The 16,468-nt window shown below is 36.6% G+C and overlaps 3 protein-coding genes across 3 annotated transcripts; 1 reads left to right on the top strand and 2 right to left on the bottom strand.

The window, feature by feature from the left end:
• Positions 1-1,084: 1,084 nt before the first annotated feature.
• Positions 1,085-6,624, top strand: LOC107821671 (putative alpha,alpha-trehalose-phosphate synthase [UDP-forming] 7). The gene is made up of 4 exons (XM_016648104.2): positions 1,085-1,448; positions 1,733-3,769; positions 4,468-4,741; positions 5,531-6,624. Exons 2-4 carry the CDS (start codon positions 1,779-1,781, stop codon positions 5,840-5,842), a joined length of 2,577 nt encoding a protein of 858 aa, XP_016503590.1. The 5' UTR covers positions 1,085-1,448; positions 1,733-1,778; the 3' UTR covers positions 5,843-6,624.
• Positions 6,625-7,288: 664 nt separating this feature from the next.
• On the bottom strand, positions 7,289-9,503 carry LOC107821660 (pentatricopeptide repeat-containing protein At2g41080-like). The gene has a single exon (XM_016648097.2). It carries the CDS (start codon positions 9,430-9,432, stop codon positions 7,456-7,458), a length of 1,977 nt encoding a protein of 658 aa, XP_016503583.2. The 5' UTR covers positions 9,433-9,503; the 3' UTR covers positions 7,289-7,455.
• Positions 9,504-11,538: 2,035 nt separating this feature from the next.
• Positions 11,539-16,095, bottom strand: LOC107821650 (ATP-dependent zinc metalloprotease FTSH 2, chloroplastic). Its single transcript, XM_075236597.1, has 5 exons — positions 15,748-16,095; positions 13,249-14,487; positions 12,862-13,175; positions 12,472-12,712; positions 11,539-12,048 (listed from the first exon to the last, which is right to left on the bottom strand). The coding sequence occupies exons 2-5, from the start codon at positions 14,431-14,433 to the stop codon at positions 11,707-11,709; spliced, it is 2,082 nt and encodes a 693-aa protein (XP_075092698.1). The 5' UTR covers positions 14,434-14,487; positions 15,748-16,095; the 3' UTR covers positions 11,539-11,706.
• Between the last annotated feature and the right edge of the window lie 373 nt (positions 16,096-16,468).

Below are 16,468 nucleotides of genomic sequence, written 5' to 3'. Positions count from 1 at the left end.
ATTTTCTAACTCGATGGGTTTGCCTAGATACCAAATAGGAAAGTCTGGATTTTTTATTTCTGTTAAAGTAAGGCAATTTATTTGTACTTGATTATGCGAAATATGCTGCTATCCTTTTGTTTCATATGAAAATCTTCTCGTCCGTGTATTGCTATATTAAAAGAAAATGAAAAGAATCTTGTCCTTAAAATTCAGGACTTATTTGATTTGATATGTTCCAAATATATTTTTCACCGGATGTCAATTACTTATATTAGAGTCGATTATATCTGAATTCACGCCGCATAAGGTCCATTTAAGGGAGAAGCGCTCCCTAACAAAAAGGTCCATTTAAGGGTGAAGCGCTCCCTAACAAAAATAATTTCATATCCAGGATTCGAACCCGAGACTTTTGGTTAAGAGTGAATGATATCCCACTGTCCGTGGTCCAAATACTCCACTTCCACTATTCATTAATTGCATGTTGAGACTTGAGTAACATCATTCAATTCAATAATGTAGATATTACAACATCCTTTTGCTGAAGTGGTTTACTTTGTTAAATTTGGCAGTGCTGAGCAACTTTTTCCCTAACTTTCATAAACAAAATTAAAGTTTAAACGTTATCTATATTTTTCTTCACTTTTTAAACCTTTATGAAAAACATTATTTTAAGTTTGAGCGTTTTGGCAACATCAATCACATTTCAACATAGATTTCCTTGCCCCCATGATCTCATAAACAATTCTGAGTGAGCTGTCAATTTTAACATTTATAGATATAGTATATACTATGAATTATTATTTTTTAGGATTAATACACAAATCTAAGGCCCTCAATTTTTAAGTTGTCCAATTAAACATTTTTTATTTGTCTGGACACATAAATATACAAATAAATTTATAAATTTAAATCATTAAAAGTTATGTGAAAATAGTAATTTTTATTTTTTATTTTTAACACATATTTCACGGTGGAGTCTTAGAAATGAAGTCGAGGTTGTTATTCTAAATAAATTTTTTTAATACGAATTTAAATTAATCGAGTCTAAAAAAGGAAGTCAATTTATTCCATTATTGCACCTTTATGCAAAGCTTTTTCTTTTATCCTTATCCTTTCCTTTTTAGCCCCTTTCGGTGGCCTTAGCTACAGAAAATGGACATACTCGGTGCTGATTTTAATTTTAAACACCCGTTTTACATATGCATTGCACGTTTTTTGTCTATGTCTGGGTCAAGCAAAGAATCTTAATTTTTCTTGCAAGATCAGCTACAACTACTCTTAATTTGTATATAAAATTTTTATATTTTTATTTCTCTGAAGGACTTTCTTTCTACGCATTTGGAGATCACCCTTTTCAAACAGAGAACAAATGGATAGATCAAACCCTAAATTCCACCCCGTTCAACTCTAAAGATCGAGTCTTTACTGAAAAGGATCCAAGATTCTCTGCTTATTGAATCTCTGAGGTGAAAATCTGAGTTCCCAAAATTACTATTTTTCTGTACTTTATATTATATGTTTTAATTTGCTACAAATTTTGAAATGTTTGATTCTCTTTTATATGTTTAATTTCATATGGGTATGATTAAAGATCATATTTTTATGTAGTTACTTCACATGGGTTTCTGTTTGATTCTTTTTACTCGGCATCTTTTTGCCCTTTTGTTCTGTGATTCAGTTTTTCAGCTAGGGTTCTTCTGTTTTAGCTATAGAAGTATGGTTAAACTTGAATTCTTTTGTTTAATTGTAGAAAATTGAAATTCCCCAATTAGAGGAAAAAAAGATTCGTTGTCAAGATGATGTCCAGATCATATACCAATCTTTTGGATTTGGCATCTGGGAATTTTCCTGTAATGGGAAGAGAGAGGGAGCGGCCGCGGATGATGCCACGCGTAATGACAGTGCCTGGGAGTATATGTGAGCTGGATGATGACCTTGCTCATAGTGTTTCTTCTGATAACTTATCTTCCCTTGCTGGTGATCGGATGATTATTGTGGCAAATCTGTTGCCACTGAAAGCAAAAAGGAGACCGGATAATAAAGGCTGGAGCTTTAGTTGGAATGAGGACTCATTGCTTTTGAGACTTAAGGATGGTTTACCTGAAGATATGGAAGTCTTATTTGTTGGGTCTTTATCCATTGATGTTGATCCAATTGAACAGGATGACGTTTCTAGCTATCTTTTAGATAAATTTAGATGCGTGCCAACATTTCTTCCGCCTAATATTTTGGAGAAATATTATGAGGGCTTCTGCAAGAGGCATTTGTGGCCACTTTTTCACTACATGTTGCCATTTTCACCTGATCACGGAGGTCGCTTTGATCGTTCTATGTGGGAGGCTTATGTTTCTGCCAACAAGATGTTTTCACAGAAAGTGGTTGAGGTGCTTAATCCCGAGGATGATTTTGTTTGGGTTCACGATTATCATTTGATGGTGTTGCCCACTTTCTTGAGGAGGCGGTTCAATCGATTGAGAATTGGGTTTTTCCTTCACAGTCCATTTCCTTCATCTGAGATTTACAGGACGCTTCCTGTTAGAGAGGAAATACTTAAAGCTCTGCTATGTTCTGACCTTGTTGGATTCCATACTTTTGACTACGCTCGACATTTCCTTTCTTGTTGCAGTCGAATGTTAGGTTTAGAGTATCAATCTAAGAGAGGTTATATAGGTTTAGAATACTTTGGAAGGACAGTAGGTATAAAGATTATGCCCGTAGGGATACATATGGGTCACATTGAGTCTATGAAGAAAATTGCATATAAAGAGGTAAAGTTTAAGGAGCTAAAACAGCAATTTGAAGGAAAAACTGTTCTGCTTGGAGTTGATGACTTGGACATCTTCAAAGGTATCAACTTAAAGCTTCTAGCTATGGAGCATATGCTGAAACAGCATCCCAAGTGGCAAGGGCAGGCTGTACTTGTCCAGATTGCCAATCCTATGTGGGGTAAAGGAATAGATTTAGAGGAAATACAGGCTGAGATACAGGAAAACTGCAATAGAATTAATAAACAATTTGGCAAGCCTGGGTATGAACCTATAGTTTATATTGATAAGCCTGTGTCAAGTAGCGAACGAATGGCTTATTATAGTCTTGCTGAATGTGTTGTTGTCACAGCTGTTAGGGATGGAATGAACCTGACTCCATATGAATACATCGTCTGTCGACACGGGGTATCTGGTTCAGAAACGGATTCAGGTGTAGGTGGACCCGACAAGAGCATGCTAGTTGTGTCAGAATTTATTGGGTGTTCACCTTCCTTAAGTGGGGCAATCCCTATTAACCCATGGAATGTTGAAGCAACTGCCGAGGCAATGAATGAGGCTGTATCAATGGCTGAACAAGAGAAACAGCTACGGCATGAGAAGCATTACCGTTTTGTCAGCACTCACGATGTTGCGTATTGGTCGAGAAGTTTCTTGCAAGATATGGAGAGAACTTGTGCTGATCACTTTAGGAAAAGATGCTATGGTATTGGTTTGGGCTTTGGGTTTAGAGTTGTTGCCCTAGATCCCAACTTCAGGAAGCTGTCAATTGATGATATTGTGAATGCCTATATCAAGTCTAAGAGCAGGGCCATATTCCTGGACTATGATGGAACTGTGATGCCTCAGAATTCTATCATCAAGTCTCCAAGTTCTGAAGTTATCTCCATCCTAAATAGAATTTGTGGTGATCAAAACAATACAGTCTTCATTGTTAGTGGAAGAGGGAGGGAAAGCCTAAGCAAGTGGTTTTCTCCTTGTAGGAAACTGGGACTTGCAGCAGAACATGGCTACTTTTTGAGGTCTGTTTCTTCTCTTTCCCTGTACAATGTCAACTGATATCAATGTTACCTGCATTTTGGCACCTTAATTACTAGTGTTTCTTTTGGTTACGTTATTCACAATGTCAATCATTCTAGTTGCTGTGGGCTTGATATGGACTATCCCTGTTTCCTATATCTACTTTTTGTATGGTGTCTAAAACAAATAGTCTAGTGTGCTGTTGGTGTAATGCAGAATGAGTATTCTTGCAAATGAAGAAAAAGTGATATAGGTTATTTTTTATCTCATGTGATACAGTTTCCATTTTAGGATGTCCCTAACATTTGATATAGTTGTTAGAATGATGGTATAGTATTTTATGCAGCTTTACATCTTTCAGTAATTCAAATTCATTTACTAATCCAATCATCGCAGTACTTTCTCCAATCTCTATAGTACTACCTGATCAAAACAATCTCTAATGTACTATTTAGTCTTATTTTTCTATCGTGGTTAATATAGTTTTGTAGTCAACTTAAGTCATTGAACTTCATGCCCTGACAATCTGCTCCTTAGTGATTGTTGAGATTCCTGTGCTAATGATTCCTGGCAATCTTTGCTGCCATCAGGATATGGTCTGACTCAGCCAAGATTATCTGCATGAATCAGGGAATGCTGTTTTCCAGATCAATCTTTTGCTCTTCTAGGTTTGCTAACTTTTAGTTTTCTGACAATGCAGATGGGCTGAAGATCAGGAATGGGAAGTATGCAGTCAGAGCTCTGATTTTGGTTGGATGCATCTTGCTGAACCCGTAATGCAATCCTACACAGACGCTACAGATGGTTCTTGCATAGAAAGAAAGGAAAGTGCTATAGTGTGGCAGTATCGTGATGCGGATTCTGGATTTGGGTTTTCTCAGGCAAAGGAGATGCTTGATCATCTAGAGAGTGTTTTAGCAAATGAACCGGTTGCTGTGAAAAGTGGCCAGTTCATTGTGGAAGTGAAGCCCCAGGCACGTATTGCTTATCCCAGTTTCCATATGTTTTCATTCTTATTTGCTTCTTATATTCCAAGATTTACATTTACCAAATGGTACTTAGCGTCCTCAGTAAATAACCCCCTTTCATGTTGATGACAATCTCCTCACCCAAACACTGTACACTTTTGGTTTCCTATAAATGATCTCTGGATGCAACTTTTTATTAGCAATCGGGCATCTTGATGCGAAATATGAATATGGTGTTGACCATATAACTTTTACATCTTCGTTTTCTGTGTACAATAATTGTGCTGATCTCAACATTAAGTCTGGCATTTGCTTTCTGAGTTGCCAATTTTGTTATATTGCTTATGAGGATGGTGTACATTCTTCCTATTGTAAGTGTGAATGGTGTGCATTCAAGCTGGTATACATCGATCTCCATTAACAATCCCTATCTTGTAAGTGAGTACCATCATTCTCCACATTTAGTGCAAAGCATCATCCCATTTTAAATCCATGTGTAGCTTATCTACAAATCAAGGTGCCTTAAGTATTTTCTAACATTCATGTAAGTAGGTGACAAGGAAGTAGATGGCATACATGTCCTGTCTTGAAAAATTAATGTTAAGTACTGATTTTAACAACAGTGTTGTTTAATCTTCCACTATTCTGATGGCTGTTGTCAAATTCTTGAGTATCCAGAGTATATCTTCTTATTTTAATGATTTTTGACGTGTATTGTAAGCAGTGGTTGCAGTCTCTATTGTGTCAATCTTAGCTTGTGTTTTTAATAACTTTAATTTTGTCTTGTCATTTTAGGGTGTTACCAAAGGTTTAGTTGCAGAAAAAATCTTTACATCTTTAGCCGAGAAAGGAAAACGGGCGGATTTTGTGCTTTGCATTGGTGATGATAGATCTGATGAAGATATGTTTGAAATCATCGGCGATGCTTTGTCCAGAAATATTATTTCATATGATACCAAGGTATTTGCTTGCACAGTTGGACAAAAACCTAGCAAAGCTAAGTATTACTTGGATGACACATCGGAGGTGGTGCTAATGCTCGACTCCCTTGCTGAAGCCACTGATACTCCAGTGACTTCCGATGAAGAATCTGAGAGCTCCGCGTGAATGTAGCTACGCAGGTGCTTGGTTTGCTTTGGTTACCTTCTCTGCTGAATGTATATTCCAGGTCGGAGATCAGTTTGTCCATTTGATAGTTTAGGTTTTGAGGTTTAAGAAAAATGGAGTCTCAAATTCTGCTCAATCATTCTTTCCTTTCTGGTTTTTTCTATTCTTTTATCACAATCCTGGATGTAATATATTTTATTAGAAGGGGAGAAATACAGAAGATGAATGCAGATTCTTAAGGGAAAGAGATTGTGCAGTGCTGGAGGGCATTGAGCATTTATGCGGAATCGGAGAATCATAAGAAGAGAGGGACTGAGCCAAAGATGTTAGACATGGTTTCTGTAAGACCGACAAGGGCAGAGAATGTATTAGGACAGACAAAAGTTTGTGTCATTCTTGAAATATGCTGAAACTAATGAAGTTCTTGCCGTTGGGGCTGCTTACGCCAATTGTGGTGGCAAAGCTTCTGAAGACTGCTTCTGGCTGCTTGAAAGTTGAATGGTTAGTATATGAGGTTTTCTTCTTCTTTTTCTTCTTTCTTATAAGTTGGTCGTATGTTGGACCTAGTTTAGATTATAGCATTGTGTCTGTGGACATGGAATCTGTAGCTGGGTAATAAGCATCAAGAATGTGATTTGAGGCAATGGTTTCAGCAGTTTTATAATTGTACAGTCTAAGAATAGGATGTGAATTGGGAGAAATTCCCTTTTTAAAAAAAATAATATTTGGTCCTATCAAAAGCATTTTGGATATAAGTTAATGCAAGAGCATTTTGTTTTAAAGATTAGAGTTTTCTAATCATAAAGCTCTCTGCCACCTATCTATTTTGACTATCTTGATGGTGCATTCTGTTTGTTTTTAATTTACTAATCCCTATATTTATTTGCCTTTGCAACATTTCTGTACTCTTTATGTTGGGAGAATATATAGGGTCTTTTGATGAATTCCTTTCAATTCTTGTGATGCTCTCTTTTAAGAAGTTGGTAGTTTAGAACTAATTTATCATTTTCTTGTTAAGAAAAAGATTGTAACATGGACAGTAAGGGGATGGAAGAGATACACTTTTGGGACGACAACGGAAATCTCTATTGGATATTATGTGAGAGAATCTGTTGGAAATTTGAAGTAATAATTGGAGCACATATTAGTCAACTGGAATTTGCTTTAGACTTATTAAACTAATAAAAATAGTCTTTTACTTTGGAAATAGAAATTAATTATAAATATTAAACCAATTATGCTTAAAATCTCAAATTCACACGTTTGGAGAAACTAGTAACTACATTATAGTAGTAAAGCATCTTTACCAGTAAAAAAAGGAAACAAAAGAATCCATTCTCTTCCTGGAGAAATCTGGTTGCTCTGAAGGACAAAATCAAACTAAAGGGAAATAAAATAGGGTCGAAGAACATATATGTAAATACATTTGGACACATGGTATTCTGAGAAATACTGTATTCACTTTTCAATATGAATGAAAATAAATAGAAGATTTAATTTTTGTGAATCTCTTTCAAGGTTTGAATATTGTTACATCTAACAGAGGAAATAAGGGTTCATAAACAGTCTCGATATGAGAAAAGGGGGAACGACCATTACCTACAGTCAGATTGTCACCAATAATCTCCACATGAACAACAGCCATCTTTGAAGTGATGAAACCTACTGGCATCGCGTACAATAATTTCTCGCTTTTTGATCTTGGATATGTACTTAATAGCCACATGGCAATCGCCACAAATTCGTAAATTCTTCATTATCCTAATTGGAAAACCCTCGGGGGTGTTCATTAGAGCAAAAGCAATTGCTAATTTTTCACTGTGATGGACCAAGTTGTGCTCTTTTTCCTCTAAATCCATATCATGCAAAACGGACCCCATATCAGGAACATAGCCCTCTAACTTCAGTTCTGCGATCAATTCCTTTAAGTATACATCAACCTCTTCCGACTGTGGGTGAGATTTATCACCCATAATAAAGTGGTGAACCTGGTTCTTCAACTCCAGCCAGCTTATACCTGGTTCTTTCTTTACTCCCCTATCCCTCATTGATTTCCTCACTTCAGAAACATACTTCCACCTTTTAGCAGATGCATGAACATTAGCAAGGAGCACATATGAAGCTGAATCCTGAGGATCAATCCTCAAAACTTCTTCAGCTATACTCCTAGCCATATCGGCATTTTTATGGATTTTACAGGCCGATAGCAACGTCTTCCATATGACAGCATCTGGCTTCACAGGCATAGATCTAATAAGAGCTTCAGCCTCCTGCAAACGGCCTGCTCTTCCTAGGAGATCAACCACACATGTATAATGCACCAGTTGAGGCTCCACATTGTACTTTTCTACCATCAAGTTGAAAAATTCAAGTCCTTCATCCTTCATCCCACTATGACTACAGGCATAGAGCAAACTCAAGAAAGTCACATGATTAGGTACCAGTCCTTCCTGCTCCATGCGATGAAACAACCCAACTGCGTCCTTTCCTTTCCCATGAAACCCATAAGCAGATATCATAGCACTCCACAAAACAATATCAGCTTCCACCCTTTCCTCAAAAATCTTCTCAGCTTCATCTAAACACCCACATTTTGAATACATGCTAATCAAGGAGCTAACAACTGCAACCACAGAAACTGCTCCAGTTTTTATAACCTCAGAATGAATCTGCTGTCCCTGTCCTATCGTAGCCAGCTCCGAACACGAGCTGATCAGACTAATAAATGTTATCTTATCCGGTCTAAACCCAGCGATTTTCATCAAATTATACAGCTCCAGTGTACCCTCAAAACATCCATTCTGAGCCTTACCAGCAATAAGGGTATTCCAAGCCGCTACAGTTGGAGCTGGCATTGACTTGATCACTATCTCCCCTTCTCTTAAGCTACCAGACTTCATATACATATGCGCCAACGAACTTGCAACAACCAGATGGTCCTCTAAGCCCAATTTCAATACACAACCATGAACCTGCCTGCCCTTATTCACATCCCTCAAGCCAGCACAACCTCTTAAAACACTTGCAAGAGTAAATGCATCAGGCAAGTAACCCAATCCATGCATTTGTGAAAACAAACTCAATGCCTTCTCATTGAACTCAAACTGAGTCAATCCAGTAATCATAACATTCCAAGAAGCCAAATTTCTCTCACCCATTTCATCAAACAGCTTAGAGGCACTATCCAAATCGCCAATTTGTACATACCCACCAATCAAAATGTTAAAAGACATGACATTTCTTTTAGGCAATTTATCAAACAGTGAAACCGCCGTATCTAGCTGACCCAACTTAGAGTAAGCATTAAGGAGGTGGTTGGAAACAAATTTGTCTTTGAAACAGCCAGAGGTTAGTATGAGAGAATGCAACTGTTTGGTGAGGGAAAAAGAATTTTTTTGGATGCATGATTGTAGAAGGTAAGAGAAATGAGATGGATTGTCCCATATTAGGAAAGAGAACTTATTGAACGCTTCTTTTAGGTAACCTTGAGAACATAGGATTGAAAACTCAGTGGAGGCTGTCGAGAACGGCCGAGAGTTTGATGAACGGAGGGGAAGGAAACTCAGAGGTCTTAGACAAGACTGTCCCATTCGTTTCAAAGTTCAAGTTGGTCGTTGCCTTTTATTTTGTCCTCTCATTTTATGTGTCTTGGTTTGGAATCCTCTAATTTTAAATTAAAGGTGCATATACTATAGTATTAAAAATTCTTTTAGAATTAGAGGTTAGGTAATGATGAAAATACCCATTTGATTGTTAATTAAAGTTTATTTGATATAATGTAAAAGTATTTTTATTTTATTTCACTAAAATAAACATTTATTTAATATTTATATATCAAATAAATGAGCAAAGTTTAGCAGAACAAAAACAGGGATATAAGGAAAAGAAAAAAAATAAATCGGAAGAAGTTTAATATATGTATATATGTGTGTAGCTGTCTATAGTTAGTGTTAATATTTTTAGTCGAGCTGCAAAAGTATGGAACTTCCCCTAAAACTTAATCGCAAAGGAAAAAGGGAACGTCTGTAATTAGGGTTCAAAATTGAGAGAAACTAAGGAATAGATGGAGAAAGAAAAAAGAAGTAAAAAAATAAAAAGGGAAACGGAATAGAAACTCCTTTTTCCCCTTACTTTTGGTTTTATATTTTTCATTTCATTTTCCTCTACTTGAATTGAAGAGAACTTATGCAAGATTATTTTCACTATCTAATGAAAGCAAAAAAGAACAAAAATAAAGTATTTATTTCATTTAAGCTTATATTAATATTATCTCCTTTTGTCTTTTTTGTCTTTTTGTTTTCTTCGGAAACAGTCTCTCTACTCCTTTGGGGTAGGGGTAAGGTCTGCGTACACACTATCCTCCCCAGACCTCATTAATGGAATTTTACTGGGTTGTTGTTGTTGTTGTATTTCATTTAAGCTCTAATTCTACAGAAATTTTTATATTGTTATCTTATCAATATGTAGAATTAGTTTTATTATTCACATAATTGAAAAACATATCTGTTTCATATTAAAATTTAAAAATAAATATTTCTTTTAAATTTAATGGCGTTTTTCGCAACAGCGTTGAACGCGTCAAATTTCCTAGTTTTATATAACGAGTGATTAGTGAGGTTACGTTCAGAGGCGGAGCTAGGATTTCAAACTTATGGGATAAGATTCTAATCGTTTTAAGTTATTGAGTTCTAAATTAATAATTTATACATATTCAATGAATTTTTTAAGACAAATATAGGGTTCGAACTAAAATTATCGGGTTCGACCGAACCTGCACTCTAGCTCCGCTCCTGGTTAAGTCACCTTATTTCTCTTTCCCAGCAGTCCCCACCATGTTTCTGGTTCGTGTTTTGGTGCTGCCTTTTCCTACGTGTTGTAGTATTTTCCAATATAATTTGAGATCACAATCATCTAACATGACTATGAACTCATCGTGTACTAGCGTCATGGTTTCTTCTTTTTCTTTTCTCTTTACTTTGTGTAATGATTAATATTTTGTCATAGTTATTTTTTGTTTGTTTATCTTTTTATTATGAGTCCATGTGATAACTTTTGCATGTAGAATTCTGTCACACTCGCATAATAAAACAAAGCAAATATGATATCCTTATTCTGGTTGATGATAACATGAATGGATAATATATGAATGTTATGTAATCTTTCATTTGGAGCACTTGCATGAATATAAGAACTCGACACGTTTACAAGGCATAATTGGTGATAAATTACTAAAAAAAAGTCTAAAACTATCTTATTAAAAGTTGTGATAAACTTAATATTTACATCAGTTTAGGTCATACTAGTAAATACAATACATTCGAATCAAACAATAAAAATGTTATCACATCAAGATTCTACCCGTTGTTTTCACATAACAATATAATATAATACAATATCAAATATTGTGAAACAATGAGAAAAATCATCCCAACAGGCTGTTAAATATGTCACGTCATCCAATAAAAGTATCATTGGACGTAGTAAACTACACAAACCTGAAGTAAGTGATCTTGGGAACATAGTTTCACAGTAACAAACAACCACATTATCCTGAGAGAATCCATGGACAAAATCTCGTTTGTATTGTCATATTGTTATGTGAGTGAATTGTGACAGAGGAGTTTGAGACCTGAAAAATGCTGAAAGCATGGGAAATGAAACAACTCATCCCACATCTTGGAGAAAAGCATTACAAATTTACAATGAAGAAACTACTAGTTCTATTTCAATTGCAAAAACTGCTTACAACACACATGCATAAAATATTTTCACTTTTTTGATAACCTATCTCAAACTATTGTATATACCCTGAATCAATCAGGTGGATGAGTATATTGTACAAATTGAAGCATATGTTCATGTTATTATACAGTTGCTGGGGTAGGTACAACAGGAGCAACTCGGTTTTCAGCAGGAATTTCAACAAATTCTGAGAGAATAGCGCGGAATTCATCTCCGGTCATCGTCTCCTTTTCAAGGAGGACTTCCACAATCTTATCAATTGCTTCACGGTTGTTGCGGATATGGGTCAATGCAATCTCATATGCGCTGTCTGAAAGCCTCTTCACAGCACCATCAATGTCTTCAGCTAGCTTTTCTGACATAGAATTCCTAGCCATCATTCTCATGATTACATCACCACTTTGGGCAGAAGAATCCATGAGTGACCATGGGCCAAGTTCAGACATCCCAAAAGTGACAACCATCTGCAGGGAAAGTTTGTCATTTTATAGAACTAACTCATCTAGAAAGAAATTTTTAGAATGACAAGTTTAAGATGAAAACTACTGCCTCCATTCCATGTTATGTGACACTATTTTTCTGTTAGCATCTAAAAAGAATGTGACGTTTCTATGTTTGGAAACAAGTTAACTTTAGATTTCTCACTTTACCCTATGAATGCTTTGATAGCCACAAAAATCTCATGGCATGTTCAAGACCACAAGTTCCAAAATCTTTGTTTCTTTTTTTTAAACTATGTGTCAAGTCAAATGGTGGACAAGAGATTAAAGTTCATTTAATTTAAATCAATCAATCTATAAAATTTCTAGTATCTATAGATTACCTCAACATATACTCCATTCCAGAATCCTTAAACACAAAAAGAAAGGCACTGAAGGTATGTATACCTGTTTTGCCAAACCGGTGATCTGCTGCAAATCGCCTGCAGCACCAGTGGTCACCTCAGGTTCACCAAAGATAACTTCCTCTGCAGCTCTTCCCCCAAGTCCTCCGACAATTCTAGCAAAGAGTTGCTGCTTGGATATTAAGGTTGGATCATCTGCAGGAATGAACCAGGTCAAACCTTTTGCCTGACCACGTGGGATTAATGTGACCTTTTGAACAGCATCATGCCCTGGAGTAAGAGTTCTGCATGGAAAGGAACATAGAGTGCCATTAGAGGGAATTGAAATGCCAACACAATAATAAATAGCTCATAATATTGTCTTACAATAATGCTTATACAACAGATGTAAATCAGGAGCCAAGGGTAACTAGCTAATAGTGTAGCAACTCACCCACAGATGGCATGTCCAACTTCGTGGTATGCCACCAGACTCTTGCTCTTGCCATCAGTCATGACTGTTCCTTCCATTCCAGCCACTATCCTATCAATTGAATCATCAATCTCTTTGGATGCGATTGCTGTCTTACCACGCCGACCAGCAAGAATGGCTGCTTCATTTAAGAGGTTAGCAAGATCTGCACCACTAAAACCGGGTGTCCTCATGGCTATAACTTCAAGAGAAACATCAGAATCGAACTTCTTGTTGCCCGCGTGAACCTTTAAGATCTCTGTTCTTCCCTTGATATCTGGAACATCCACACTTACCTGCACAAGAAATCAAAAATTAGTTTCTTGCAAAAATCACAGTTCAAAAACTGAAGCAAGTACAGATTCTTACTTGTCTATCAAATCGCCCTGGTCTCAGCAAAGCAGAGTCAAGAATATCTGCACGATTGGTTGCCGCAACAACTATTATACCAGTATTTCCTTCGAAACCGTCCATTTCTGTCAATAGTTGGTTCAGGGTCTGTTCCCTTTCATCATTCCCTCCTCCAATTCCAGTCCCTCTTTGCCGCCCAACAGCATCAATTTCATCAACAAATACAATGCAGGGAGCATTTTCCTTGGCCTTCTTGAAAAGATCACGGACTCGAGAGGCTCCTACACCAACAAACATCTCAACAAATTCTGAACCTGAAATTGAGAAAAATGGAACACCCGCTTCACCAGCAATTGCCTTTGCTAGCAGGGTCTTCCCAGTACCAGGAGGACCAACAAGAAGAACACCTTTTGGAATACGAGCCCCCACTGCGGTAAACCTCTCGGGCTTCTTCAAAAATTCTACGACCTCCATAAAATCTTGTTTTGCTTCATCTACACCAGCAACATCATCAAATGTTACACCAGTGTTTGGCTCCATTTGGAATTTAGCCTTTGATTGACCAAATGCTAATGGGTTACCAGGCCCACCAGGACCTCCCATTCCTCCGGGAGACCGCCTTGATAGCAGGAAAAGACCACCAATCAAAATAAGCGGGAATGCCAGATTCCCAATCAAGTTGAATAGGAAAGAACCCGAGTCCTCTTGGGCATTGTGAGCAGCAAAGTCAATGTTCTTTTCTCGCAACTTCTGAAGGAGTTCCTGGCTGAGCCCAGGTAGTTGTACCCGAACCCTCTGAACCCGGTTTCCTAATTCTGGAGATATAGCCTCAACAATAGCTATGGTTCCGTTTTCAAACAAATCTACTTTTTGCACCCTATCCTTATCCAAATACTCCAAAAATCTAGAATACGACATCCTTGAGTTAGACACACCTTGCTCATCAGCGTAGGCTTTTCCATCACCTAACAAAGCCGGTACTCCAAGCCCAACATTTCCAAGCAATAATTTGAGAAAACCTCTTCTTCCTTCATCTGGCCTTTGCTGAAGGGATGCTTTTACAGCTATTCTCGATGTTTTACTAGACGATGGAAGATTTGAGGAAAATAAAATTTTCCTGCCATAAATCTCCTTCCTGAAAACTTTCTGCCTTCTATGAGTAGACAAACTATTTCCTGCTATGCATACTGATGAAGTAGCCATATTGATACACTCACAAGAAACAATAACCTGCAGAGATCACTTCTACTGATAGATCTGCAAACAAGAAACGGCAAAGTTGATAACTGCAACTCAACAAGTTACAAGGAAATAATCAATCAGGCATAGGACTGGTAATCATGCCCATTTAAATAACTTCTAAAATTATTGGGAATTCATTGGGCTAGCAACTTTTTCCCTTTTCTATTTTATATCTCAAGTTAATACATACTTAAGATAAATACCACTGGTCTCAATGATGATAATTCTGCAACCCATCTTTAAGTATATCAATTTCTTAGCAATTGATAACTCCTAGTTTCCTTTCTGGGTGGCACGAACATTGCCAGTTAAAATTATGCAGCAAAAGTTTAGGTGTATTTACTGCATGCAAATGCTTAGCATCTGATTTTTGAAGTTTAACCTATATTACAAAGATCTTTCATTTACTTTAACACGTATCAACCGGATGTGACATGGATATGGGTAATTCATGCATATTCTTTAAAATACTCTAAAAATTAGCAAGAAACTAACACATCCATATCGGATATTTGCACACACCCGTATTGTATTGGTTTACCATGCAAATAGAGTGTCTATATCTAAGTACTTTAAAAAGTTAGCTTTAAAGATGGGTCTCCATTAATTTTTAAGTTACAAAACAAACAGAAACCCCATAAATCATAATTGAACATTATAATGGATACTTTAATCAAGAGAATTCTCAAATCTTAAACATTTTCATAGGTTGTTAAAAAGAGACATATGGATCTGAATGCTAATTGGAATTTCAATTGTGCCAATTTGAAAGAGAGTGAAGGAAATTCATATGAAGGTAAAATTTACTCATTTCAAAACCTTTGATTATTTCCAATCTCAAGAATTTTTCTATAATTTTTTTAGCTTGGCACCTGGTTATCAAGTAAAAATTGAGCTTTGTTAGCTCAAGAAATTCAAATCCTCCCCTTAACATAGCCAGTTATGTGTATTCCATTAATAATAACAAATAAAAACCCAACCAATTGAAGTTAAAACTTTTCCACATGTCAAAAACTAAGGCTTTTGAAATATCCATAGCTCCACTTCTATTGCGAATAAATAGGCCATAACATCAAGAAACTATCTTCATAACTTGGTGGGTGTGGGTGTGGGTGTGGGTGTGTGCGCGCAAAAAAAAAAAAAAAAAAAACTACAGGTGAAGGAGCAGTAAATTCACTGAGGCATTATAACAAACAGATTTCGATCAGATAACAATACAGATTTAAAGTTAGGAGCTAAGTAAGGAAGCAGAGTAACAGAAGGAAGAGAAAGTACCTGACAAGCTGAAAGAGGAACGATATTGGAGTGGAGGGAAGATGGGAAGAACAAAGAGGGGTAATTTAGAGGGAGTGGATGTGGTTTAGGAATAGGGTACGTGGCCTTTTCCTCAATGGATAATTCACTACAATTCTTTCGCAAAATGCTGTTTGATTTTCTTCTATGAGAATATTTTTGGCTATTTTTGAGAGATTTTATTTTATGGCCTCCTATCTGAGTGGCCACTCTTTAGTCAATTGGCTTCTCAATTTCTTGCCTTGGGCATCATAAACATGGTACTCCGCAGTCCGCACAAATTTTGTGGCCGTATATTCAATTAAAATAAATTCTTTATTTTTCAAACTTAGGTGCGGAAAAGACCTTTGGTGGAATAAAAACTTTTGTTGCTTATTACAACAACAACAAATATAGTGTAATATCACACTCTCACCTTCAAGAAGGCAGAGATATTCGTTTTCCAGAAGACCCTCGACTTAAGAAAAATAAAAGAACGGCAGCATCAAGTACACCAATTAGAAAATCGAAGCAAAAATATAAAGATACAAAACTAAATTTGAGTATTGTAATCAGAAGGCCGGAACGAAAGCAACGACAAGTAAACACAGGAGTCAAGGAATACGCAAATACATAAATAATACTAACTCATGTACTAAAGCTACCGTTACCGGCAAGGACAACGCGAGACGACATATCATAACTTTTTACCTTTATCCTCAAC

This window comes from Nicotiana tabacum, chromosome 2, assembly GCF_000715075.1.
Source record: "Nicotiana tabacum cultivar K326 chromosome 2, ASM71507v2, whole genome shotgun sequence".
Classification (NCBI taxonomy): Eukaryota; Viridiplantae; Streptophyta; class Magnoliopsida; order Solanales; family Solanaceae; genus Nicotiana; species Nicotiana tabacum.
This window is presented reverse-complemented; position numbering and strand designations above follow the sequence as displayed.